Source organism: Sorex fumeus, unplaced genomic scaffold, assembly GCF_029834395.1.
Source record: "Sorex fumeus unplaced genomic scaffold, SorFum_2.1 ptg000013l, whole genome shotgun sequence".
Classification (NCBI taxonomy): domain Eukaryota; kingdom Metazoa; phylum Chordata; class Mammalia; order Eulipotyphla; family Soricidae; genus Sorex; species Sorex fumeus.
The window spans coordinates 27,830,863-27,858,161 of record NW_026606070.1 but is presented as its reverse complement, the minus strand read 5'-3'; the positions used below and the strand labels follow the sequence as shown (position 1 = coordinate 27,858,161).

General features: G+C 41.9%; 1 protein-coding gene across 3 annotated transcripts; it reads right to left on the bottom strand.

The window, feature by feature from the left end:
* Nucleotides 1–1,883: 1,883 nt before the first annotated feature.
* AASDH (aminoadipate-semialdehyde dehydrogenase) lies at nucleotides 1,884–25,606 on the bottom strand. 3 transcript variants are annotated; one of them, XM_056111418.1, is made up of 16 exons: nucleotides 25,588–25,606; nucleotides 24,517–24,679; nucleotides 22,149–22,419; nucleotides 19,962–20,082; nucleotides 18,435–18,751; nucleotides 16,674–16,866; nucleotides 15,674–15,915; nucleotides 14,397–14,503; nucleotides 12,612–12,784; nucleotides 12,010–12,202; nucleotides 10,944–11,059; nucleotides 8,705–9,482; nucleotides 7,296–7,459; nucleotides 5,866–5,988; nucleotides 4,144–4,275; nucleotides 1,884–2,372 (listed from the first exon to the last, which is right to left on the bottom strand). In XM_056111418.1, the coding sequence occupies exons 3-16, from the start codon at nucleotides 22,376–22,378 to the stop codon at nucleotides 1,983–1,985; spliced, it is 3,279 nt and encodes a 1,092-aa protein (XP_055967393.1). In that variant the 5' UTR covers nucleotides 22,379–22,419; nucleotides 24,517–24,679; nucleotides 25,588–25,606; the 3' UTR covers nucleotides 1,884–1,982. The 3 variants fall into 3 exon arrangements, with proteins under 3 accessions (XP_055967393.1, XP_055967394.1, XP_055967395.1); XM_056111419.1 differs by lacking the exons at nucleotides 19,962–20,082; nucleotides 22,149–22,419; nucleotides 24,517–24,679; nucleotides 25,588–25,606 and having other exon boundaries at nucleotides 16,674–16,825; nucleotides 18,435–18,606; XM_056111420.1 differs by lacking the exons at nucleotides 16,674–16,866; nucleotides 19,962–20,082; nucleotides 22,149–22,419; nucleotides 24,517–24,679; nucleotides 25,588–25,606 and having other exon boundaries at nucleotides 18,435–18,606.
* Between the last annotated feature and the right edge of the window lie 1,693 nt (nucleotides 25,607–27,299).

Genomic DNA, 27,299 nt, shown 5'->3' with positions numbered 1-27,299 from the left:
ACTCACCTTAATTAATGGACTTCTTCAGTGAGAATAACACTTCAATGGCAGTCTTTCCATCCAGAATCCTGGAATTAAAGTGCTATAGTAATTCCTCTGAATTGAAATCTTCTTTCTTCCTATCAGCCCTCGATTACACTGATAGTAGTAATGACATAACAGATGCAAGAATCGGTTCGTTTACAAAGAATGAACCAACTCTGTACCAACTTACCTGCCACTGAGGCCATACCAGGTTGGAGCAAGTGCCTCAGTCGAAGTTTCCATAGAGGGGGTAGGGATAATGCTCCGTGACACAGCACTTGCCTTGCAGATGTGAGGTGCTGGGCTCAATATCCAGCACTGCAGAAAGTTTCCATTAAAGTCTTTAGGAAGAGTGTACTGAGAAAAGAATAGTCACAGCAATTACTCCTAGAGGTACCTGTTTATTATTTCATAAAAAAATCTCTTCTTCCTTGCACTCAATACCAATGAAGTGTTATTTTGCTTTAGCTGTGGTGCAGTCAACAAAATATGGGGAAAATCTGTTAAAACACAAAAAATTCAAGACCTGTTTAAATGAATGATTGCTATGTTAAATACACAAGCTTAAACTTTTTTTCCTAAAAAAAAAAAAAACAAAACAAACCCAAAACCAAGTAAACATACATTTCTCCTGGCAAGGTAATAGATGATTGACCTCTGTTCATAGGCATACGTATACAATTAGAGGTTTTTGTTTACTTTTTTAATTTTTCAAGTGCAATTTTTCTTATACAGCATTGTTAATCACTATTAAATTTACCAGTTATCAGCAAATAATAGTATGTATTCATTGTCTCTTCTTGTGACATTTAATTTAATTGCTTATTTTAAAGCAGAAACATTAGAGTTACAAGTGTCTTGCAATATTTTTACCAACAATAAAACTAAGTAGAGGCTTAATAATGAAATACCTGAAGTGTGATTTTAATATTATTTTGAGATCTTTGGTTGTATAAAGTTTTAATGTAAAAATGTCCATTATTGAAGGAAAAAAAAAAGCCTTTCAATAAAAAATACCCACAAGATCTTTGGTACTGATGAAATTTCTTTTTCAAGTTTTTTTTTGTTTTTTTGAATTTCTGTTACCATCAACATACAAGTTTTTATTGAAAAAAAGACTTCCAGGCATTTTATATAGTGCCTTATAATTTTCACAAGGTGTTTTCAGAGGGGAAAAATGGGGTAAATAAAATGTTTACTTCAGTTGTAAAGTGGAACTGAATGGTCTATGTCTCCGACAAAACGATGGTTCACTCAACTTACGGACTATGAGAAAGAAAGACACGGCTGGAGCAGAAAAGTCAGAGAGACACAGTAGAAAGCCCAATACTAATAGTTCATTGAGCCATAGAAGCGAGGAGTGATGGGAAAGTTTGCCTTGGGGCCCCAGAAACCTATAATCAAGACAGTTTCCTAATGAACTATTTAAAAAAAAAATTAAAACCAGCATAAGTCCCATTTTCCCACTATGGTATATTTTATCACAGGTTAGGTTTTTTTCACCCAAGTATATTCTGATCTTTCCCCTTTCCTGAACAAGTTCTTCTATTTTAAAAAATCAAATTAGAACAGTTATAGCTTAAAATACTATAAAATGAAATGACAGTACTACTAAGTGATGTATTTGATTCTGCAACTCCTTTTAAAAAGTATTTGTTGGGGCTGGAGCAATAGTACAGTGGGTAGGGCATTTGCCTTGCCCATGGTCAATCTGGGTTCAATCCCTGGCATCCCATATGGTTCCCCAAGCACTGCCAGGAGTAATGAAAGAAAAAAACTATAAATAAATAAAAAGTATTTGTTCCTCTTGGAAGTAAAATATAGTTGTCCTCCCAAAAAGTGCAGCAGACAAGTTTATTATGCAAAATCTAATCTTTAATGTAAGATTATTTACAAACTTAACCGTGATAAGTTATTTCCAAACTTCTCACAGATATCCCAGTACAGACTGTACTTGATCACTTCTGATTGCCACACAATAAATCCAAACAGTAAACAACATTGTCTCTGCAGCCAATAACGAGCATGGACTCCCAGACCACAGGAGACGAGAACACCTCTCCGGGCAGGTCATGCATGCTCCGCAGTTGTCCACTCCGAGAGTCCAGGATCCACAGTTTGCCGTCAGTGGAGGCTGCGGCCACCAAAGATTCGCTGCCTTGACCACGATTCGGGAACACAAATGGGGTTGCGTACACCCTCGCAGAGGTTTTAAATTTCCACCGGAGGAGACCTTCCACACTACAACAGTAGATAGAGCAATCGTGGGAACCAAAAATTATTTCTTGTTCTGATGCTGATGGACAGGGAGATGAAAAGATGGGTTCACTGGTAGAGAACTGCCAAACCTGAAGGGTGATAAAGGTCAAAAAAAAAAAGCACACACAAAAAATCATTCATCTCACTTAAACAACTCTCTGCCAATTAAATTTTATGGCATTTTTAGTAAGAATGTAAAAAGATGTAAGCTATGAAATACTAGCTCCATGGCTTTTTCCAAAATGTCCTTAGGCTTCGGTCCTGGTGGTCAATTCTAGGACAAAAACCACTGCAGCACTCTTACCACGAGTAATACCAGAAAGTTAAATTAATTTTGAACTCCAAGAGAGATTATTTGCATGTTTAGAAACATAGTTCAAAGTTAAACTGCACAGAAAACTGCACCGATTATTTAATGGATTTTGAAAAACTATCTTACTCTGTTCTCCTAATGTAAAAAGAAGGTGTAACAAAAGGCAGGGTTTACAGGCAATGTTTATTTGAAAGTTTTAACAAAAAGCTATGAGTCGTACATCTGCCCTATAGTATTTGCTTATTTCAAAGCTACCAGAAAAAACTGCTGGTCAATATTCTGGGCACAAGGCACAAGAAAAGCCCAAAATCTAAGGTAGTATTCATAGATAAACAATGAAAAGCAAAAGTACAGTGGGCTTGTTTATGAAATATGATGTGTAATATTGTCAGTCTCGATTGGGCTGAAACACTAGTCTTTTTGAAGTTCCTTACAAAAAGTTATATATATATGTACATATATATATGTATACATACATATTAGTATTTGCCCATTGTTTATAATCTAAAGGTAAGAATAATTCAAACTACTTTCTAAATTAAAAGTGAATTTAATAAAATATTTCATTAAAAAGCAACTGTCAAGTGAAACAAAAGGGATGGTTAGCTCATGCACAATAAATGTGTTTTTTAATTTGTTTTGGGGCCACAACCAGTGGTCCTCAGAGCTTACTCCTGGCTCTGTGCTCAGGAATTACTCCTGGCAGTACTCAGAGGGTCATATAGGATGCTGGGGATTGAACCCGGGTCAGCCTCCTGCAAAGCAAACATCCTACCCATCCTACCTACAGTACTGTTGCTCCAATCCTTGAATGTAGTTTAGAAAGCATCCAGAATCAGCCCAACCCATAATTGGGAACACTTATTTTACAGCTAAAGTACTAACAAAACAGGTACAGCAGAAGGTGTGCCATAAATCAATCACTTGTGGGAACTTAAGTGGACAGAATGTTCTCAACAAAAAATCAAATGTAACCCACAGGAGCCTACCTCCCCAGACCTGAAGTTGAAGATGGGACCACCATACAATGAAAATTGAGCTCCATATCAAACTGTACATTTCATATATAAGGCAGGGGCTTGGGGCAAGAGAGTAATTCAGGGGTTAAGGCACTTGCCTTGCATGTGACTGAGCCGCTTTCAGTCCCTGGCACCACATATGACTAATCCCCTGAGCACCACCAGGAGTGACCTCTGAGCAATGCTGGGTGTAGCCCAACTGCACCCCTTAAAAGAAAATAATAAAGCAAGGGCTTCTTCCCAATTTCACAACCCTAACAGAAGTTCTAATTAAACTTGTGCTACACTTTTTAACTGGGGGAAGGAGATGGCAAAGTGTAAGAATCTTTTACTAAATCCACTATGGCCTCATTCAAAGGGAAATCGATGGTATGAAAAAAAAAAAAAACAGAAGTTACTTTCAGCACAATGAGTTGAGTAATTACTTAATTTTTTTATTTCAACTGTCATCAACTATTAAGTCTTTGTGAAAAATACATTTCCCCCACATGCACACAATATTTTCACAATAAAACTAGAAACTGTTACCTGTTCTCCAGAGTGAGTAAAACAGAGTAAATTCCCATCGACACAGCCAACGCAGACATACTCTCGGCAAGAGCGTGGAGAAGAGAAGAGTGGCTTTCCACAGACATGTTTCCAGAGTCTGTCCCCAGTGGCCTATCAAAGGCAAAAAGCAATTTGGAGCATTTAAATCACCCTACTAATCAATCACCCCCATAACACATCCTTAGACTCCCAGAGGCTAAGATACAAGCACCCGAAAGTGCTTCAGTGGCATGTTGACATTATAAATGAGGCAAGTACACAACTACACAGCTATAAAACTAATCAGTGCAATTTATGTGAGCCAAGGTCAAGACTCACAGAGAATCCAGGAAATCATGATCACGTGAGGTCTATCCTAAGGGCTGGAGAGAGTGGACTTAACTGGAGTTAGGGTACTTGGTTTGCACAGAACCAAACGTGGTTCAAGCTGGCACCGCATATAGTTCCCGGAGCACCACCATGAGTGATACAGGGAGCCAGGATTAAGCCTTGAGCACCACTGGGTGTGGACCCAAAACACAAACAACAACAAAAATTTATCTTTAGAATGGAAAAAAAAACTTATGATTATAAAAATTATGCCAGTTAAAAAACCTCTGGGGTGGCATATAGTGGGTGAGGCATTTGCCTTGCATGCAGTCAACCTGGGCTAGATCCCCGTCATCCCACGTGGTCCCCCACGCACTGCCAGGAGTAATTCCTGAGTGCAGAGCCAGGAGTAACCTCTGAGTATCCCCCCAAAGCAAAAACAAACAAACAAACAAACAAACAAACAGAGGGTGACAGAGATACAGAGGGAACTTGGGATTTTCATTTTTCCAGACTCTATTTATAGTGAGTTTTCTATTGAGAAGGGTGGGGGGAGTAGGGTGGGGGTGACATCCAGTGCTGCTCAGGGACTACTGGCTTTGTGCTCAGGAGTGTCCCATGGAGGTGCCTGTAATGCCACATGCAGTGCCTGAGACTAACATAGTCAGCCACACGCGAGACATGTGCCTTACCTCCCACACCCTCTCTCCATAGTGAGTTTTGATTCCATGAGAGCTGGACTATTAATGTAAACAGCTTTAAACTTACTGAATCCAAAGCAAAACTCTGTAGTTTTAAAAACTGGTAAATAAAAAAAAAGGGGGCCTGGAGAAACAGTACCTGGGCTTAAAATGCCACTGTGCAAGCCAGCAAATGGTCCCCTAATTCGAATTCCCTGTGTCCCCCATGTGCCAAGCATGATCCCGGGAGCTCAGCTAACTGTGGGCCTTTGCACTGCTAGCAATTTCTGACTGCAGCACAGCCAGGTATGTGTAAGTACCACATATGGGGGTTGGCAACCAGTGAACACAACTCAACAAAACAAAGATGCAGAGGGCCACCACCAAAATGTAAACCCCGGCAAGCACACGAGAGAGCACTGCAGTGAGCCCCAGGGAGGATGGTGAGGGAACCTGAGTGCCTCACCTCTGAGCGAGCTCTAGGGAGCACACACAAACCCTGTCACTTAAGGAATGCACACTTTGGAGAGCACTGCAGGGTGGTGGGGAGCACTGCAGCGTGATCCCATGCCAGTTCCACAAGCTGAAAATCCACACACAAGCAGGGGTATTTGAGCCCCATCAGCACAATGACAGCAAAGAGAAACGAAGGGAAAGAGTTAAGTGAAAATAAGAGTTGGTAGTAAAATAACAGATAGTCTCTTGTGCTTACAGGATTTACAGCCACTAAAAGTCCTCCCAGCGTAGCCAAATATACATGATGTGGAGTCAGGGTCACACACGGGGAAGAAAAGACTGCGCCTCCACAGTCAGACTTCCAAACACACTTCTTTGCCTGCGAACGAGAAAGCAAATGAGGAGGTTTTGCAGGTAGTTACCAAATCCACATTTCCCAGCCCTCATAGTATTATCTCTTTAATTAAGTTTGGTTTTAGTATAAAATACATGCTCGCTAAGGAGAATCTATTTGTTATAAAGAAAACAAAGAATTCTTAAATGTTTATGAATGTTTTAGCATTCTCCCTGTTCATTTTTTGGGTACGTGCGCGCGCGCGCGCACACACACACACACACACACACTCTTTAATAATACAGATGTGATCATTCTGAAAAGATGCTTGGCATCTAACTGAGCTCACTTTGTAAAACTAAAAATTATATAAATATATATATGTTGTTGGGCCGCACCTGGTGATGCTCATTGGTTACTCCTGGCTCTGCACTCAGGAATTAATCTTGGCAGTGCTCAGAAGACCATATGGGATGCTGAGCATCAAATCTGGGTTAGTCATGTGCAAAGCAAATGCCTATTGTGCTATCTTTCCAGCCCCTAAAAACTGATCTTTAATGCATAAAATTCCTATTACTGGAAATTGTTTGAAACTATTTTTTGATATTATTAACAAGTCATAAATAGACAATCTTGGTGTATATGTCTATGGTTTTGATTATGTTGCCAGGTTGCACATAATCAAAACAAAGTAATGAAATTTCTTTTCTCAGAGGCCGGCCAAGTTGTAACTCTCATTCACATTGGGCCCGCAGGTACTTGGAGGGGTCATCAGTGGTGTCAGGATTGAACAGGGTTTGGCTGCCTGCAGCCCCATACTACCTCTCTAGTCCCCTCATCTACATTTAAAATTATCATTCTAATATCAGTTGTTTCTCTATAGTTCTTAATTTTTATCACTTTCATTATTAAATGTATAAAATATTGTGTGTGTGTGTGTGTGTGTGTGTGTGTGTGTGTGTGTGTGTGTGTGTGTTCAAAATAAATAACCCCTGGTTGTGCTCAGGGGTTACTTCTGACTTTGTACTCAGGAATTATTTCTAGAGGATTGACAGACTATATGCAGTGCCAAAGATTGAACCCAAGTCAAGTGTGCAAGGAAACTGTCCTACCCAATGTACTATGGCTCTAGCCCCTATGAAATAAAAGTCTGAGTAGCAATTGCATTTGTGTAAATTTGGTAAGGAAGAAAAACAAATATTAAACTGGTAAAATGGCAAATTAACCCCTTATTCTTTCCTACAAACATGCACAACTGGGGAAATTGTGAACCCCTGCCGTCTAATCCATGGCATGGGACAGCTTCTTGCTCATCTGCATTTATGGGGGGAGCTGAGGAGATGGGGTCTCACATAAAGGTCCAGAGCGTATGCACGTTGGTCATGGGAGCCAATGTACAGGAGTCCTGTGGTCGGGTCCAGGGTGGCTGAGCTTTTGACCGCATCCTGGGTAGTGAAAACCCAGTGTTTCTCTCCACTACTACTTTTCAGAACATAAACTGATCCATCGTAACAGCCTGTTAGGGAAGCCAAAAGGCAGATATAAATATGTAAACCATGAATTTACATCTGATATTCTTTTTTTTTCCCCTTTATTTTATTTTATTTTTTTTTTACAGTTGTAGATTTACAATTTTTTGTGCTTTGGTTTCAATTATACAATGATCAGATACCCATCCCTCCACCAGTGCCCATTTTCCACCACCATGGATAATATCCCTCTCACCCCCATCCCCCCATCCCCCCTGTCTCTGTGGCAGGGCAATCCCCTGTGTTCTCTCCCTCCTTTTGGGTGTTGTGGTTTGCAAAAGAGGCATTGAGAGGCAAACATGACATCTGATATTCTTAATGTATAACAAGTCACTACATTCAGCTCAGATCTAAACTTCAGCAATGAAAAGCAGAATTCAAACAGTTTATAAAATCACCACTGAGAGTGCTTTACACCTATGGTGTAAAATTAAAATAAACCTTGTTTCTCATTTTCTACCAAGAGACCAATGAAGCACGCTGCAGTGGAGAGAAGCTTGGGCAGGCCTGCTGAGAACCTGTCCTGATCATCTACAGGCATGTGACGAGCACTGCAAAGCCTCAGTCTTCTGCTGAACACAGGTATACCCACCTAGGGGGATTCTTGTAATGTGGATAGTATATGGCCAAGCGCTCATTTTTAGCATGTTCCAGAAATGCTAACGTTAACAACAGCCAGTGTTAAGCCTTATATCTTCTTGTGGAGGGTGCTATGCTAAAATTCCTCCGTCTATTAGCTCATGCAATCCTTGTGGTGAAGCAGAGCCACAATGCTAACATGACATAGATGAAAGGATGAAAGTTACTAAGGCAAAACTACACGACTTAATAAATATACGGCAGAACTAGGATCAGAACCTGGGAAGTTCAGTTCTGGAACTTCTGCTCCAGCCCATGTCCCCTAAGCTGCTGCAACAGGTAAGGTGCAGTCAGGAGTCCTGACCAGCATGGGTGGAGTCAGCGGTGAGCACACTCCAAGGAGGGGACTACTTTCTTTTATTTTTTAAAATTTTTTTTTCTTGCTTTTTGGGTCACATCTGGCGATGCACAGGGGTTACTCCTGGCTCATGCAGTCAGAAATTACTCCTGGCGGTGCTCGGGGAACCATATGGGAGGCTGGGAATCGAACCTGGGTTGGTCGCGTGCAAGGCAAATGCCCTACCCGCTGTGGTATTGCTCCAGCCCCGGGAACTATTTTCTTATGGGAACTCAATTTAAATTTTGAAACTCACCCACTGCAATCAAGTTTCCACACTTAGATACACAGGCTGATGATTCGATCCGATCCCCCAAAATCTGCTCCCACTTCACCTTCCCAGAGTAAAGGTCAACTGCCAGCATCCTGTGAGAGTGAGAGCCAATGTACACAGTTGCAGATGCTGGAGCGGCCTCTGCTATCACCACAAGCGGTGAGGCGTCTACACATTTGCCGGTGTCTGACCCCCACCGCACCCGAAACTCCATCTGCTCTCCAAAACCTTTGGCAACGCAGGCTGGCTCTGGTAACGTGGCAATGAGAGCTGGAGAACTGGAGCGTGGTACATTTGGAGAGTTCCTTTGTGAAATTAAATCAGAAGAATGGGTGGAAGAGCACTGGCCTGATTTGGCTACAATGCCAGTGGTACTCAGCGACCATATCTGATTCCCGCGGCTTAGGGCGATGAAGGAACGTCTCTGCTCATCATCACCATCAGGAGATAAAGGCCTGGCTGATATCTGGTGGCGAGATTTCCTGCTGCTTTCCTCTTGATCCACGTTGCTGAATTTTCTTTTGGTGGCACAATTCTTGCTAAATTCCACTTCTTTATCGGGATACACCATTTGAACAACATGATTGTAAATTTCTAAAATGGAGCTGGTAAGGATAATTTCAAAAAGCCCAGGTACTGATTTGCCAACAAGACTTTCAATTTCATTGAGGAGCCGTATGGACTTTAAGGAATCGCCACCGCAATTTGTGAATGACTCGTCAGAAATCTTTGAAGGATATTCTGAGAGATTCAGAATAGACTACAGAAAAGAGAAGGGAGAAATACGTAAAGGTCTAAAATAAAAAGAATTCAACATTTTCAGGTAATATTTAGATACAATACCTACACTAACGTTATGAACACAGGACACACATTTTTAATAATAAAAAGTATTTTCTAAATAAAGTAAAGGAGACCATGACCATGCCACTAATTTTGTCACACACCTATTCTAAAACTACAAAGTATACTTCCCATTAAGCAGCTTTTCTACACATAAAACAAGAAACAGATTATAAAAATAGGACTGGAGTAATAATAGTGCAGTGGGCAGGGCACATCCCCTGCACCCAAGTTCGATGACCCAGATTCAATCTCTGGCGCCCTATAAAGCCCTCTGAGCACTACCAGGAATGACTCCTGAGTGTACAGCCGAGAGTAAGCCATTAGCACCACTGGCTGTGTCCAAAAACAAAATAAAAAGACAAAAAAGAAAATTTGATTTTACTAATATTGGGATTTCAGTAATATTAGATATAAAATTACTTTTGAAGTATCTGAAAATGAAATAGATAAGACTTTGAATATATATACTCTACTTTCAGAAAAAACTATAAAATTTATACCTTTTTAGAACCCTTTAGAAAATTCTGCATTTATTCTAGGGAAAAACTGCAATGACCCACGGTTATAGTAACATGTATTTCAAATCAAATCAAATCAAATCAATTCAACTACTACTACTCAGCATCTAGGTAACAATGACATTCTTAGAAAATGTTAGCAGGGTGGGCTGGAGAGACTATACAGCAGATAAGGCACTTGCCTTGCACACAGCTTGACCAAGGTTCTATTCCTTACACAACATATGGTCCCCCAAACCCTGTCAGACAGACAGAAGTGATCTCTGAGTGCAGCTGGGTATGATCCAAAACCAAAACCAAAATTAAAAATAAGAGCCAGAAAACATTATTGTCACCCATTGCCTCTTTTGCAAACCACAACACCCAATAAGAGAGAGAGAACAAAAGGGAATGCCCTGCCACAGAGGCAGGGTGGGGTGGGGGGGATGGGGGGTCGGAGGGATGCTGGGATCCGTGGTGGTGGGAAGTGGGCACTGGTGGAGGGATGGGCGTTTGATCATTGTGTAATTGAAACCCAAGCACAAACATTTGTAAGTCTACAACTGTACCTCATATGTCTCACTAATAAAAAAATAATAATAAGGGCCAGAGAGATAGAACAGCGGGCAGGAGCTTGCCTTGCACATGGCTGACCTGGGTTCAGTTCCCGGTAGCTCAGATGGTCCCCTAAACACCACCAGCAGTGATCCTGAGTGCAGAGCCAGAAGGAAGCCCTGAGAGCACATCTGGTTGAGCCCCCAACTCCCCTCCAAAAATCTCAAATAAATAAAATCCTATCAGACTTCCTAGAATATTAGCCTTCCCTTTGTATAAAATGACCTCTTTAAAGTAACAAATTTGTATCTTAAAAATTGTACCTTCCACAAATGCTGTAATTTCCCCCATAGTTCCTTTTTTCCATTAAGCTTACTTTCAGACTTCAAGTTTATGTGGTTCAAATAAATCTTATTTAACTGTGAAATATCAACTTTGCCTTAATATAAGAGAAATAAAAATTAAAAAATAATTCAACCTCAATCTCTTATTTTTCAAGAATATAAAATCTTTTTCATTGTAGAGGACAGAAATTCTATAAATTAATTTGTCATAGTCAATTCTAAAAAAGTCAACCCAACCGGACGCTATAAAGAATAGTGGGCAATAGATAAGAGGAAAAAGGGAAACTTAACAGACTAAAGAAATAGAACTATAAGTAATTACTGCACTTCTAACAATTGGCATCTTAAATATATATGAAGGGGCCCGGCTTGTGGCTCACTGGCAAAGTTTTTTTTTTTTTTTTGGTTTGTTTTATGTAGGAGTATAGTTATTTATTCAGCCATTGATTAGCTGATTGAATTGGGCATGAACTCCACCTTACTTTTTTTTCCCCATCATTTTATTTATTTATTTATTTATTTTCTTCTTATATTCACTGGCAAAGTTTATGCCTTGTAAGCAAGAGGCTCTGGCTTCCATGCCTGGCATGGCTAATTAAACAGAGATAAAATTGGGAAGACAACAGGACCAGAGTCTATTTCAGCAGATAGAAAGCATCCTTTACATTTCTACGGCACTGAACTCGACCCCTGGCACTGGAAAAATATTAAAACTGGGAAAGCAGTATCATACAGTGATCAACAGTCTATGTCTTGGAATCAAACAGGCCAAGACAGAATTTCATCTCCATCAATTTACAAGCAGTGTGATATGAGGCCTATTAGTTAATCTCTTTTCCACTTTAGCTTTCCACAACTGCAAATAGGAAAACCACCAGGATCTTCTGGAGATAAAGTAAGTTAATTATGCAAAGCATTTCACAAGACTGTCTACCACAATAAATACTGGCAATAATGATAACAGTAATAATTTAAGTGGGCATTCAACCAGTTATAAATACATTCTGCATCTGACATCTCACAGATCTACTTCAAGCTATTTTACCATGAGAGGTAAATGGTAGTGCATCAATTGGCACGAGATCATCAGGGACTGCGTGACTTGGAAGTTGCTCCTGCAGTTCTTTAAAGATATAATCCTTTCCTAAATCAGCTTTGGACACGGTGAACAGAATTAACTTTTCCTGATTATACCAGATCACAGCACAAGCCTCCATTTGCTCAATTCCTTCGGCAACCTGTAAGAGGGTACCCAAATTTACCAACAATTGTAGAAAAACACACTGTTCAAATGCTCAAACTTATTACATCTGAGTCAACAGTCAAAATAATTTGGAAATGGACTGAAGATTTAAAATAATGATAATATTGTTATAATAGGAACTGGACAGATAACACAGTAGGCAGGGAGCTTGCCTTGCATGCGCCCCCAACCAGGTTCAATCCCTGGCATCTTTTAGGGACACCTGCAAGGAGTCAGGGCTGGAGACACAGAACAGCAGGAAGAGAGCTTGCCCTGAAGGTGGCCGAACTGGGTTCAATCCTCAGCACCCTCTATGGTCCCCTGAGTCCTGCCAGGACTGACTCCTCAGCACGGCCAGGTGTTGCCTCACTGTCCCCCCCAAGCCAAATACTTTAAAGTTCTACCTGTTGTACAATTTCGATGTTAAGGCGTTTGCCATGACGTTTGATCTGACTGTCCTTCCGTCCCAAGAAAAACATCTGTCCACCTTCCACAGTCACAAAGTCTCCCGTGGCTCTCATTGTGCCAAATGGCACGGTTGTCTCGTCATCCAGAAAACATACTCTGTTTCTGCCGCCTTCACAAGATAGAAAGGCCATGGCCATTGAAACAATTAGAGAGAAACCGTATCACAAACCACCAAACATAGAGTATCACCAAATGTTCAGCTGTGAAGTTTCAATTTTTTGAACGCTAATAGGGAAAGGGGTGCTCGCTAGGAAAAGCGGTCTGATTAAAAGATAGTTACTTCAGTAAATAAGCAAAGGGATAAAACAAGATTTATTTTTTAAAAAATATATGTGGCTTAAAAAATTCTTCAGGGGCTGGAGAAATAGTCCAGGTCTTAAGGGTTTAAGGCATGTTTAAAGGCACAGGGTTTAAAGCACTTCTCAAGGGGCTAGAGTGATAGTACAGCAGGTAGGGCATTTGCTTTGACCCAGGTTTGATTTCCAGCATCCCATATGGTCCCCCGAGCACCGCCAGGAGTAATTCCTGAGTGCAGAGCCAGGGGTAACCCCTGTGTACTGCTGGGTGTGACCCAAAAAGGGGGGGGGGAAGCATATCTCAAATGAGGTTGACTCCAGTTCAATCCCCAGCACCACAGGATCCTCTAGTCACTGTTGTGTGCACCCCCCAAATTAGTAGCTCTGTGTGCCTCCATCCCCCAACCCACCCTGCACCGCAGCACTATGAACAGGGCTGGAGGTGCTTTGTCCTTGGGCCTAATGTCAGAATTGTTGGGACCATCTCCAGGCCTACAGAGCACCTCTGGGAAAGGGGGAAGAGAGACTGATTAGGTTAGTGATTAAAAACGACTTTGGCTACAAATACACAGGTGTGGAAAAATAGTACAATGAGTAGGCACTTGTCTTGCATGCAGCAGACCCAGGTTCGATCCCTGGCATGGAAGGAAGGAAAGAAGGTCATTTTAAAATTACTTTTCTACCTTCTCTTAGGCAATAAGACATTTTTAACTGAAATAATTATGGCAACTGATTAACTATTTTCATAACCATGAGGATGAAATTAAAAAGTCATCACTAAAAGAAAAGTGAGTATAAGAAAATTGGAAAAATAGAAAATGAAAAGATCAAAGTTTTTCCTTTGCTTTAGATTTATTTATTTTTTCCTACTTAAGAAGAATTTGTAACCTCTCAGCCAGCACCACCATCTTCCAGGATACTGTCAAAATGACCAAAAAGTGGTTTTAAATTTTTAGAAAATACGGAATTGCTCCTTGGGCCACACACAAGGGGATCTACAAAAAAAAAAAAAAGCTGACACTGAGGACATTCAAAACAGAACAAATCCACAGTTCACAGCAGAACTAGGAGAGTGTGCAGCGTTCGCCAGCATGACACCAGCCTTGCTGTAAACGAATAAGGGCAAGATTCTTGCCAGGAGAAACAATGTGCATATTAGGAATATGAAGCACTCTAAAGAGTCAAAGACAGCTTCTGGGAATGTGGGAAGGAAAATGACGAGAAAAGAAAGGAAGCCAGAGAGAAAGGTACCCGGGTTCAGGGGAAGTGCAAGCCTGTTTGGGCAGAGAAGCCCCCGTGAGGAACGGGGAGCCCAGTCCTAGGAATCTGTGGCTTAAGTGGGGTTCGAAACAAAAAATAAAGACCTCTGGATTATAACACTAATAATAATTTTAAAAATTCCAATCAATAAATGTAAAAACCCACCTAAAAATACTTGGCCAGTGCCTTCCTGAATTGTGAAACCATCAGAATCTCTGACTTCAATCATTGTTCCAAGCAGGGGAAGTCCCAGTGGTACAGGCATTTCACATCTGCATAAAAGACAAGACAACCATTCTAATCAGAATTTTAAGATCTCATTTCTTTTGATCTTTTTCTTTTTTTTCTTCTTTTTGGGTCACACCCAGCGATGCACAGGGGCTACTCCTGGCTCATGCACTCAGGAATTACTCCTGGTGGTGCTCAGGGGACCATATGGGATGCTGGGAATCGAACCCAGGTTGGCCACGTGCAAGGCAAACACCCTACCCGCTGTACTATTGCTCCAGCCCCCAAGATCTCATTTCTTAAGCATCTTAAGAAAAGCATCTTATTCTGTAAGCATCTCATTCATTCTTACAGAAAATACTATTAACACTTTCCAATACATTTGGGCTGGAGCGATAGCACAGTGAGTAGGACATTTGCCTTGCACGCGGCTGACCCAGTTGACTGAGTTCAATCCCTCTGCCCCTCTCAGAGAGCCCAGCAAGCTACCGAGAGTATCTCGCCCGCACGGCAAAGCCTGGCAAGCTACCCATTACATATTTGATATGCCAAACATAGTAACAACAAGTCTCACAATGTTACTGGGCCACCTTGAGCAAATCGATGAATAATGGGAGGACAGTGACAGTGACAATACATTTAACACTATATAAAACAAAGGTTTAAGAAAATTAATTTTGTTATGCTATAATTTAAAGACTTCCTAGAAGAAAAGGTTAAGTGGAAACTTTATCCTATGTTCTTCATTGCTGTTTGGTGTCAAAAAGTTGCCGGAGGTTCTGTAGCACCTAGTATAATAGGGCTCCGGAGTCCCAGCTGGAAATTCTAGATAAAATAGTTCCTCTAGAGTGAGGAATACAACTCAGAGGCAGAGTACATGCAGGCACAGCACATGCGAAGTCCTGGATTCAATCTCCAGCACTAAAGGGGAAAAAAAGTTATTTCTAAAATCACTACCCAGAGTTTATAAAAAGTGTTATTAAGATTCTAGAAAGGCATTGGAGAGACACAATGGACTGAGAAGCGGCAAAGCAGGTTCTGCAACCAGGAGGCCTGGCTCATCATATGGACCTCCCCCAGCACAGGGCTGGCAGTATCCTGAGTACTAGCACTGGGTTTGTGCCCCCCAAAAAATTTTTTTTGGGGGGTGTAGCGGGGGGGGCGGGGAGAAAATGCTTCTTTTATCCTGTTCAGTAATTAAAACAAACCCTTACTTCAGAGTGGAGTTAAGAATCTCTTCTGGGATCTTGTAAAATGTTGCCCAACTTGACACCTCTGTGATACCATAAACATTAAATATTTGTGTTCCATTGCCTTTTCCTCTCCAGCTCTTGAGAACAGCCAGTGAAGGAAACACTTCCCCACCGAGGGCTAACACACGGAGAGAGGTACTGGTGGATAAAACTGTAGATTTGATAAGCTGAGCCCCAAATCTTCTAAGCAAAGTTGGTGTTGCCTGCAAGTACATGAAAAACAATGTATTTCTTTCTTCCAAGTCTTTAATAAAAACGTAAAAGGTTAAAAAGCTTAATTTGGGGAGCCCACGTGGAAATGAACACTGTGTCTATCAAAGGGTAAATATTATTTGGAAAAACTATACCAGCAGGAGCTGGAGCAATAGCACAGCGGGAAGGGCATTTGCCTTGCACACGGCCAACCCGGGTTCAATTCTCAGCGTCCCATATGGTCCCCTGAGCACCGCCAGGGGTGATTCCTAAGTGCAGAGCCAAGAGTAACCCCTGTGCATCGCTGGGTGTGACCCAAAAAGAAAAAAAAAACCTATACCAGCAGCCTTATCTTCTAAATGTAGAAAACAAATGTGAAAGCAAAAATGCTCTTATATTACAACAATAGGCAACAAGACTGAGGGGAAAAAATCTGTAAAAGCAATTCATAGTTCCTATCTCATTATCTTTCTGCAGAAAAAGCATACAAAGGTATTTTTTTGTTTGTTTGTTTGGTTTTTTGTTGTTGTTATTTTTTAAGGCTACAGGATGAGAGAGAGAGAGAGAGAGAGAGAGAGAGAGAGAGAGAGAGAGAGAGAGAGAGAGAGAGAGAGAAGCAAGGTACACGTAGCTGGCCCTGGTTAGATCTCTGGCATCATTATATACTGTTTGCCAAACACTGCCAGGGGTAGCCTCCAAACAAAAACAAAATCTACTTAAAATATGAACTACTCAAAGACAAAACATTCCACTTGGTCTCAAAACGTACCTGCAAAACAGTCACTCTGTGCCGGGAAAAAAGAACAGCAGCTAATTTTGACGGGAGCATTTTGACTGAAGTTGGTACAATAAGCAGAGAGGCACCACTTGACAGAGCAACAAATATTTCCACCACAGAAGGGTCAAAAGTCAAAGGTGAAGCTAGAAACAAAACATCATTTTGTGTGACTTCAAAAATTTCCCTAAGGCAAAACAAAACAGAGCAGTTAGAAATGGCTGACACAATCAGAACCATAGTACAGTGGGTAGGGCGTTTGCCTTGCACGCAGCCAACCCGGGATCGATCCCTGCATCCCATATGGTCTCCCAAGGAGTAATTCTGTCAGAGTAATTCCTGAGTGCAGAGCCAGGAGTAACCCCTGAGCATCGCTGTGACCCCAAAAGGAAAAAAAATGGCTACCATTGAAATCAATACACATTCTTTTTTTTTTTTTTTGGCTTTTTGGGTCACACCTGGCGACGATGCACAGGGGTTGCTCCTGGCTCTGCACTCAGGAATTACTCCTGGCGGTAGCTCAGGGGACCATATGGGATGCTGGGAATCGAACCCTGGTCAGCCGCGTGCAAGGCAAATGCCCTACCCATTATACTATCACACCAGCCCCTCAATACACATTCTTTAAAAAAAAAAATCCCACCTATGACCCTGTGTATGGCCTCTACTTTCTAAACATTGTTCAAATCCGTTTCCTTCTACTCGAAGTAATCAAAATAGGGCTATTAATCCTAGAACTCTTCTTCTACTCCTCCCTATCCCACCCCACTGTCCTCCCTATCTTCCCCCACTTTTGGAACACACTTGGTGATGCTCAGGGGTTACTCCTGACTCTAGCTTAGGGATCTCTCCTAGAGGCTCGGGGGACCCTATGGGATGCTGGGGATTGAACCTGGGTCAGCTGCAAGACAAGCACCCTACCCACTGTACTATCAGTTCAGCCCCAGAACTCTTCTTTATAGAAAGAGGATCAAGGTCACTTAAAGCAGTATTCACTGTGTATGTGGGAGGTGCGTTTTGGGCCCACACCTCAGTGCACAGAGGCTACTCCTGCCTGAGGCTTTTGAACTACATCCCTGGCCTTAGAAAGCCACATCCACTGTGACTCATTTTATCTCTGAGGCTCTCTGATGTGTCAGCTTCATTGGACTGAAGAAAAGCTCTTGAAATTTCCTTTCTCATGCTTCCCATGAAGGCAGAGAGGAAAAAGCCTCTGGAAGCTGGAGGATAGGAGCGGCAGTCCTGATAGGAGAGAAGCACATAGAGCTTCTCTCAGTCACTGAACCATTTTTGTTTGTATGGGGAACACTGGGCCACGCTCAGGGACTGGGCAGTGCAGGCTGCCAGGGTTCCTGCATGCAAATCCCACAGTACAGCCTGTTGTGTGTCCCCCTGGTCTAGTTGTTTCATCACACACTTAAGTAGGCACAGCGGTAACGGATTCCCACAGCTATAGTTAGAACCCTTAATCAGATGACCACCAAGTAATCCAAGGGATATTATCCTGGGTTGGTTGGGCTTACTGAGTTGAAGGTCTTTAAGAGCTGGGGCCTGAGAAAGAATACAGTGGGTCAGGAGCTTGCCTTGCACACACCCCCAGCATCCATGAGGTCTCCTGAGCACTGCCGGGAGTGACCCCTGAACACAGAGTCACGAATAAGCCCTAAGGACCACTGGATGCAGTGCAATGCTTCCCCACCCGAAATTAATAACAATGAAGTACAGAGTTCTGAAGGACAGAGGGACAGCACCTACCGAAAATGCTGGATGTTTGGCAAGATACATGCATGAGGTACTCTCACAATTTTAGGGGTCCCAGTGGTGCCCGAAGTATGAAGCACATAGGCCAGGCATTCCTTTCGCATTGCATCCATGTGCTCTTCGAACTTTTCTCCCTGGCTGTTCTCAGCATTAGAACTGTCCAATTTGTCTTTCCCACATTTTCCTTTTCCATCATTTAGTTCCAAGCTCAACGCAATATTTTCCCAGTGAAGTTTCAAGAGTATTAGGTCATTATGTTCTAGGGTGGTCTTACTATAGGTCAATAATGCTTCATAGGAGGATCTGAATTTCTATTGGATGGGAAATAACATTTGTAATTATTTATGTAAAAAGACATTTTATTTTAAAACACAGAAGCTATATGGGGCATTCATCTACTCGATCAACGTAGAGGGCACATCCCTCTATGTTTTATGTGGGGGGGCGGGGTCACATTCAGTGGTACTAAGGGTTGGGCCTGGAAAACCATACCTGGTGCTGGGGAGTCGAAATGTGTGCAAGGCAACTACCCAATGCACTAATGCTCCAGCCAGTTTTCTGATTTTTAAGGAGAGAAAGCTTGCAGAAGAGCCGATAACGTACAGAGGATTTATCACTCACAACAATTACCCTACCTAAAATGCCTGTAGTGTTGACACTGGGAAACTCTGCCCAATTAGTAAATTTAGATACTAAAGTGGGTAAGAGGGATCCTTTGTGATTGAGAGATAAATGTAAGGGGCCAGAGCAATAGTGCAGTGGGTAGGGCATTTGCCTTGCAAGCGGCCGGCCAGGGTTCAATCCCCGGCATCCCATACAGTCCCCTAAGACTGCCAGGAGTGATTCCTGAGTGTAGAGCCAGGAATAACCCCTGAGCACCGCTGGGTGTGACCCAAAAAGCAGAAAAAAAAGAGAGAGAGAGAGAGATAAATGTAAGAAGGGGTCAGAGAATAGCCAAGGATTTGATGAGGTTGCCTTACATCTCGTTGACCCTGGTTTGAATTCCTGGTACCTACCACACATGCTGTCCTAGGCTCCCCCACAGGTCACTCCTGAGCAGAGAGCCAGGGACAGCCTCTGAGCATTGCTGAGTATGGTGAAGAAAACAAAACAAAACCAGGGCTGGAGAGATAGCACAGCAAGTAGGGCGTTTGCCTTGCACGCGGCCAACCTGGGTTCGATTCCCAGCATCACATATGGTCCCCTGAGCACTGCCAGGAGTAACTCCTGAGTGCAGAGCCAGGAGAAACCCCTGTGCATCACCGGGTGTTACCAAAAAAGAAAAAAAAAACCATAAAAAATGAATGGAATCCAAAAATAACCCCCTCCAACAATTTTAATATATAAGGGATGGAGGTATAGCTCAAAGGGCAGCCAGAGTTTAAATTGTCATCAATGCAAAGTCCAAAGAGCACCTCCCAGAGTAACCCCCAAGCAGAGCTGGGAGTAACCCCTGAGCACTGCAAGTGTGGCCTAAAAACAAAACCAAACAAAAACAAATCATTAAATGCATACACGTACATTGATTTGCTGTTTTTCAACAAGAATAAATTTTAGATTACATTTTTTCATGAACTGTGCTGAAAAGGTGGGTGGTGAATCTGGATCAATTGGCGCATAAGCAGCAGGAACCTGGAGAATTCTGAAGAAACAGAAGTACAACATCAACATAAAACATCTTCTGAGAATGTTCTGACTTTGAACATTCCGATTTCTCTAAGTAATTTACTATTGAATTTACCCGGAATTTTCAATGTTTTTATTGATTCATCTTTGGCTAACATTTTAGTTTTACTTCTTCCTCTCAAGATTGAATATTCTAATTATTTACTATATTAAATTCTCTTGGCTGAGAGCCATAGCACAGTGGTAGGGCGTTTGCCTTGCGCACAGCCAGCCCAGCCGAGCTGGGATCGATTCATCCACCCCTCTCAGAGAGGCCAGCAAGCTACCAAGAGTATCTTGCCTGCACGGTAAAGCCTGGCAAGCTACCTGTAATGTATTTAATATGCCAAAAACAGTAACAACAAGTCTCAAAATGGAGATGTTACTGGGCCTGCTCGAGCAAATCGATAAACAATGGGAGGACAGTGATTAAATCCTCATGACTTAGAGAAATTCAATTTTCTTTCAAAATCATGCTGTACAGGACTGGAGAGATAATAGAGCACATAAGAGCATTTGCCTTGCATAGTGCCAACCCGATTTCTGTCCTCAGTACCACATATTGTGCAAAGTCCCTCCAGGAGTGATCCCTGAGCACAGAGCCGGGAATAATCCCTGAGCACTGCTAGGTGTGCCCCCCCCAAAAAACAAAGTTATATATTACGGTATAATATACCTAAAATACCGAACATATAGTATTACTTCTTTATCTGTCTCTATCAGACAATATAAAACAAACTAAACTGTAATGTATTCACAAGCAGACATTATTCAAATACATACTTTACAAAAAAAAAAAAAACCCAGAATACTTTAAGGGGAAAAATTTATATTGTTGCAATGTTTGTGTAAGATCTAAGTAATCATTTTATTTGTTCTTTATGGCTGGGAGGTTGAAGGGGGTTAGGCCACACCCTCAGTGCTCAAAAAACCAAATGCAGTCCCAGGAATCAAACTGGTGTTGGCTGCAATCAAAACAAGGGTCTCAAACTATGCACTATCTCTCTGCCCCTTACACAAAGTCACTGTCACTGTCCTCCCATTGTTCATCGATTTCCTCGAGTGGGCCGAGTAACGTCTCCATTGTGAGACTTTGTTGTTACTGTGTTTGGCATATCAAATTGGTCACGGGTAGCTTGCCAAGGCTTTGCCGTGCAGGCGAGATACTCTTGGTAGCTTGCCAGGCTCTCTGAGAGGAGCAGAGGAATTGAACTCGGGAGTTGGCCATGTTGGCTGCATGCAAGGCAAACGCCCTACCTGCTGTGCTATCGCTCCAGCCCCTTACACAAAGTAATCATTTCAAATAAAAGTACTTGATGTATACTCCGAAGACACTAGATCTTTGCACATAGTAAATCCTCAACACATTTTTGTCAATCATTGAATAAAAGTAAACATTCAAACTTTTCCTTTATGTATGCATAATTATTCAATTAACTAATGTTATGAGATAAATATCCAATTTCTCTACTTCTTTAAGCATCTTTTATTTACAGAATCCTGATGAAGAAATCATCACATAAAGAAAACCAATCATCATGAGGAGATAATATTATAAAATAACTTAAAATGACTAGATATTTTGCAAATATCTGAATGAAAATGTTCTCCCACTTCACATCCAAATATTTAAAGACTATTCCACAAAACTCATTTATACATTCATTTACTGAAGTATGAATACTTCAGTATCCAAAACTTCAGTATGGAGGGGAGGGGAGAAATCAATCATTATTTCTGATTTTTTAATCTAACAACAGAATTTATTACTTTTTCCTTTGGCAGTTAGAAGCAGATCTTGTATTTTAGAGGTATTATAAGTTCTGCAATTTGTAAAACTTTTGAATCCTTCCGAAACAATGCCAGATTAATTAATTTTAATGGCTACTATACTCCAGGGGAAATACAAATCCTTTAGCTTACCTAGAACTGACCGAAAAACATAGGAAAATGCAATAGTTAAGCAAACAAAAATTTATAATGATCTAGAGAATTATAAATTATATTACAATAACATAAAATTTCAGTTCTAGAAAATATTACCCTAAAATCCAAGAAGGTAAGTTTATTCCAGGATGACAGTAGAGGCCAATTTCCCGAAATCCTTGAAAGTCACAGTGTGATAATAGAAAATGTGATAATTCTGAAGCAAGAGTAACTACAGTTCTATAAGTATAGTATACTGGAGGCTGGTTGTTACAGTCATCAAAACATACAGCTTTTTCATCTGCATAAAGAGAAGCAGCCTGATGTACCAATTCCTGAAGAGTCATGTCACTGAAATTTAAGCATCACCGGCTGCAGAGAACTCCACCTGTAACACGGGTATGTCAGGGGTACAGGAAGAGAAACACACTTTTACTACCCACAAAATCATATAAGGATACATAAAGAGCCTTTGATCTTACAACTTTACCATGACAGCTGAAAATTAATCTGATACAAGCAAGCTAACACTGGAAAGCATGCTGGAAAATAATTTGGTAAGAGAGTGGTACACGTAGATGAAAATTAATCAGGTAAGAACAATTCTCTAATTTGCATATAATGTCAAAATTACTAAAATCTTAACCAATGAAGTCAAATGAAAAGTAGGGCATGGTTGGTGCCTGTATTGAAGATAAGATGCTTGCCTTGCATGGCAGACCCAAGTCTGATCCCTGGTACCACATATGTCCCCAGAGCACAACCCAGAAGTAAACCCTGAGCATCACTGTGTGTGCCCCCCAAAACAAAATAATAATTTTTAAAGTAGGATATTCTCATTTTTATCATTTTTCTACACGTATTGTTGCAAATTAAGTTTAATTTAAATAATTAAACTTATAATTATATTAAATTATTTTGAACAGATTAATGAGCATAAAGTCTACCTTTTTCGGGAGGGACTGGGATTTGGGCTACAACCAGTGATGCTCAGAGGCTACTCTTGGCTTTGTGCTCATCTTGGGGCACCATATGCAGTGCTGAGGATCAAATTGGAAGAAGCTGCATGCAAAGCAGAAGCACCTTAATTCTGTACTATCTCTAGGGTCCCATAAAGTCTACTTTCAAGAACTGAATTTGGAGGTTGGGGCAAGGAGGTAATTAAAGCACACTCTGAAACAGTGGCGGGCCCCCAGTTCCATCACCCAAGGATTTTAGTTAATGCAGAAGGGGTCCTTCTGCTATCCTCTCCACAACGTGCATAACGAATGACCTAAACTCTATATTGTTATCATATTATGGTCACTTAATCACTTAATCCCCGTTATTCATCGATTTATTCGAGCGGGTGCCAGTAACGTCTCCATTCATCCCGGTTGCGTGCTAGCGTAGCCCAATGGTATCTGTTCGTTTTAGGAACATGTAGAGCCTCAAACCGATCATTTAGGGTCTTGACGAAGAAGTCTGACCATCTTATAGGTGGGCGTCCACGTGATCTTTTGATGTCTCGTGGAATCCAATCAGTAATGGCTCTAGTCCAGCGGTTGTCTGTAAACCTCATTACATGTCCAGCCCATCTGATTTTTGATGTCTTGGCAAATGAGACAGCGTCTCTGATTCTTGAGCGTTGACGAAGATCAGAACTCCGGATTCTATCTCTCATTTGAGTGAATCGTGATATTCCAAGCATAGTTCTTTCGATTCCTCTTTGAGAGACCCGAATAGTGTTCTCATCCTGTTTTCGTAGGGTCCAGGTCTCTGAGGCATATGTTAATGCAGGAAGAATAGTGGAATCAAAGAGATGTGCTCGTAGTTGGAGGTTCTTTGTCCTTTTAGTTATTTCTTCAATGCTCTTGAAGGCATTCCAAGCCGCTCTCTTCCTCCTGCGTAACTCAGGTGCCAGGTCATTCATCATGTTGATTTCTCGACCTAAGTATATATAACTGTTGCATTCGGAGATGGTGGTTCCGTTGAGAGCGAATGGAGCGTCAGGAACAAGGCTGTTTCTCATAAACATTGTCTTCGTAAGATTCAGCTGTAGTCCAACCTTTCCACACTCACGGTCAAAGTCCGCAAGCATTTGTGCCGCTTGGCTGATGTTTGGTGTTATTAGAACGATGTCATCAGCAAAGCGGAGGTGGTGTAGTTGCCGACCATCTATCTTCACTCCCATGTTTTCCCATTCTAGTCGTCGCATGATATTATGGTATTCCTCAAAAAATTTGGCTTATGGAGATGGTTCAAAAGACTGTATTATATAGCAGTCTCAGGTTTGATCCATGGTACCCAGGGTTCCCCAAACACTGGGGGAGAGGGTGCCCTCACCCCACCAGATTAATATATGGGCATTAAATGCAAAATAAATTAATAGGACAATCTAATTGACACATTACATTCTAAAATTAGTTGACATCAAAGGAGCAAGGTTATAAAATTAGTTCTTACAAGAGAAAATGTCATGTTTATGACAAATTATGCCACATACCTATACAATTGACTTTTAACTTCTAATGGCCAGTCTCCCAGTGGTGGCTACAGAAAATTAAGGCAGAATGTCTTGCAGCTGTCCAACAGTTTTATTTTCATTAGCTGAATCTCAAATACATGACTTCCAATACAAATTATATTTGTTGGGTGCCTATACATTTCTGTGAATGTATGAAACAAAACAAGGCAAACAATATGTACCGGGATCATTAAGATATTTGCTATTTTACAATTGTAGAGGCTTCTTTTTAGTCGTCAGAACTCTGTTATTGTTTGGGGGTGACTCTGGGGATACGATGAGGTGCGAGGGATATAGAACCCCACTTCTTTGCCCAGCGCATTGCCGCCAGTCATCAGAGCTCGATATGTTAACATTTTCTATCGGTTTGTTTTTGCTTTGGGGGAGACAATCGGAGATGCTTAAGGGTTACTCTTGGTTCTTCACTCACTCGGGAATTACTCTTCGTGATGCCCGGGAGAGCATACGGGGTGCCAGGGATCGAACCCGGGTCATCCCCGTTCAGGACAAGCGCCCTAACCGCTGTACTACTGCTCCAGCCCAACAAATTTTATTGCTTTGAGGACTTGCCCTAGATTACTAGTGATTTTACATTAAGAGCAAATTATTTGTTTCCCAGTAACCTACGGCTTCTTTCATCATGCAACTGCTTTTAAGAAACTGCACTTGAGGGATTCCAAAATACTCCTCCACTCACGCTTGAAAACCACGCTACAATTAGGAACGCAGGTTTGAGATGGCTGGGATAGAGGACTCGACAGAAACAACCCAGATACAATGTAGTTTTTGCTCCACACCCTACACCAAACTCAAATCCCTGGCCAGCGGGCGATCTAGAAAGCATGCAAACCTCTGCAGAGCGCCAGCCTGAGGTCCCGGATTCAGGTGCTAACCTCACGCAGCATCCCGCCCGGACCCACCTCCAGCCTTGAATCCCTCGGAAAGGCCTGGAGGAGTGATACGAGGTGACCGATCACGATTTCCTCCGGACTTTCCTCCCGAAAGCCCGATACCCTCCTCTCTCCACACGCAGAGGGATCAGTTACTGACCAGGAATAAAGCAAGCGTGCGGGGCTGGGAGGCGAACTGCACGGTACTTCCGTGAATCGGCTGCGCCTCCGGGTGACGTCATCACTAGCGGCCCGGCCCCGCCCCACGCGGAAGCTGCGGCCACAATTCGGGAGGAGGAAGCACGTGTTGGCTGACTCGTTGTGCGCAGGCGCCTGCATTTACGCTATTTGGGACCTGTGACAGATTTGGAGCTTTACCAGGAAATCTCCTTTGCATGGAAACCCTGGAAAACTGAGTTTGCTTTCAAAAATATTTTTTAAAAAATTAATCACTGAGATATTCAGTTACAAAGTTGTTCATGATTGGGTTTCAGTCATACAATGTTCCAACACCCACCCCTCCACCGGTTTACATTCCCATCACCAATGTCTCCAGTTTCCCACCCACAACTCCCGCTCCCACCTCCCCATCCCCACCTCTGCAGCAGGCACTATTTTTTTTTCTTTCTTACCCTTCATTGGGCATTGTGGTTTACAATATAGGTACTGAAAACTATGTATAACCTTTCACCTACTTGCAGCTCTTGTCCAGAGTGACTTTGAGACTTCTTTTAGCAAGGGATAAAGAAACTAAGATTGCTGTGGAGGAAAATGAAACCATTGTGAAATATTAGGGTGTAGACAATTCTCTTTCTAGGAACCTGTCTAGACTGCATCAGGTATGTGACTTAAAAGCCATGATAGTTAAAAGGAAAAGTTCTGCGGGACAGGTTTACAGCTCTTAAACCTAAATAATAATGACCTATTTCCAAGATTAGTGATAGGAGATATATGTTACCTATTACGAGTGTCTAAGGAAGTATTATATTGGTTTTGCTTGGGGTCCCATCTGGGAGTGCACTAGGATCGGTTCTGGCTGTGCTCAGATGACTGGATGACTGGAGTCGGAGTGTATAAGGCAAGCGCTTTTCTTTCCTTTTGAAGGGGGGATGAAAATGGGGGGAGGGCGGTGAGGTCAGGTTGGGCCACACCCAGTGGTGCTCTGGGATCATTCTTGGCTGGCTCGGGAACCATATGGGATGCTGGAGAACCCAGATAATCCCTGTGCAAGGCAAACACCCTATCGCTTTGACACCAAGGGTTTTTCCTCTCTCTTTTTTTTTTTTTTTGAGTCACCATGAGATAGTTACAAGGCTGTTCATGGTTGGGTTTCATACAATTTTCCAAAACCCATCCCTCCACCAGTGTACGTTTCCCACCACCAACGACCTCACTTTCCCTCCCCAACCCCCGCCTGGGCATTATAGTTTGCCATACAGACACAGAGAGTTTATCACGTTTGTTCCTTTACCTACTTTAAGCACACAGTTCTTATCCAGAGCGATCATTTCCAACTATCATTGCCATAGTGTTCCTTCTCTATCCCAAGTGCATTCTCCTCAGCACCCAATGCTGTGTTCCTTCTCTATCCCAAGTGCATTCTCCTCATCACCCAATGCTGGCTTCCAACCCGTGGCTCAATCCTTCTGGCCTGTTTCTACTGTCCTTGGGTATTAATCCCATACTATTTTTATGTACCACAAATGAGTGCATTTATTGCTTGTCTCTCTCCTCATTTGTTTCATTCAGCATGATACCCTCCATGTCCATCCACTTATAAGTGAATTTTATAACCTAAAAATTTTTCCTAACAGCTGTGTAGCATCCCAATTGTGTAAATAAGTTTCTCTATCTGGTTTTCTGTGCTCAGGC

Bases quoted from the DNA above. Each gene is read 5' to 3' on its own strand.
- AASDH (XM_056111418.1), bottom strand. From the start codon at position 22,378: ATGACTCTTCAGGAATTGGTACATCAGGCTGCTTCTCTTTATGCAGAT. The intron at 16,867-18,434 runs GTAGGTGCTGTC...GTTTTGCCTTAG, and splicing joins CCAAACATCCAGCATTTTCG to GGAAATTTTTGAAGTCACAC. The intron at 7,460-8,704 runs GTGAGTTTCAAA...CTTCCCTAACAG, and splicing joins TGGAAACTTGATTGCAGTGG to GCTGTTACGATGGATCAGTT.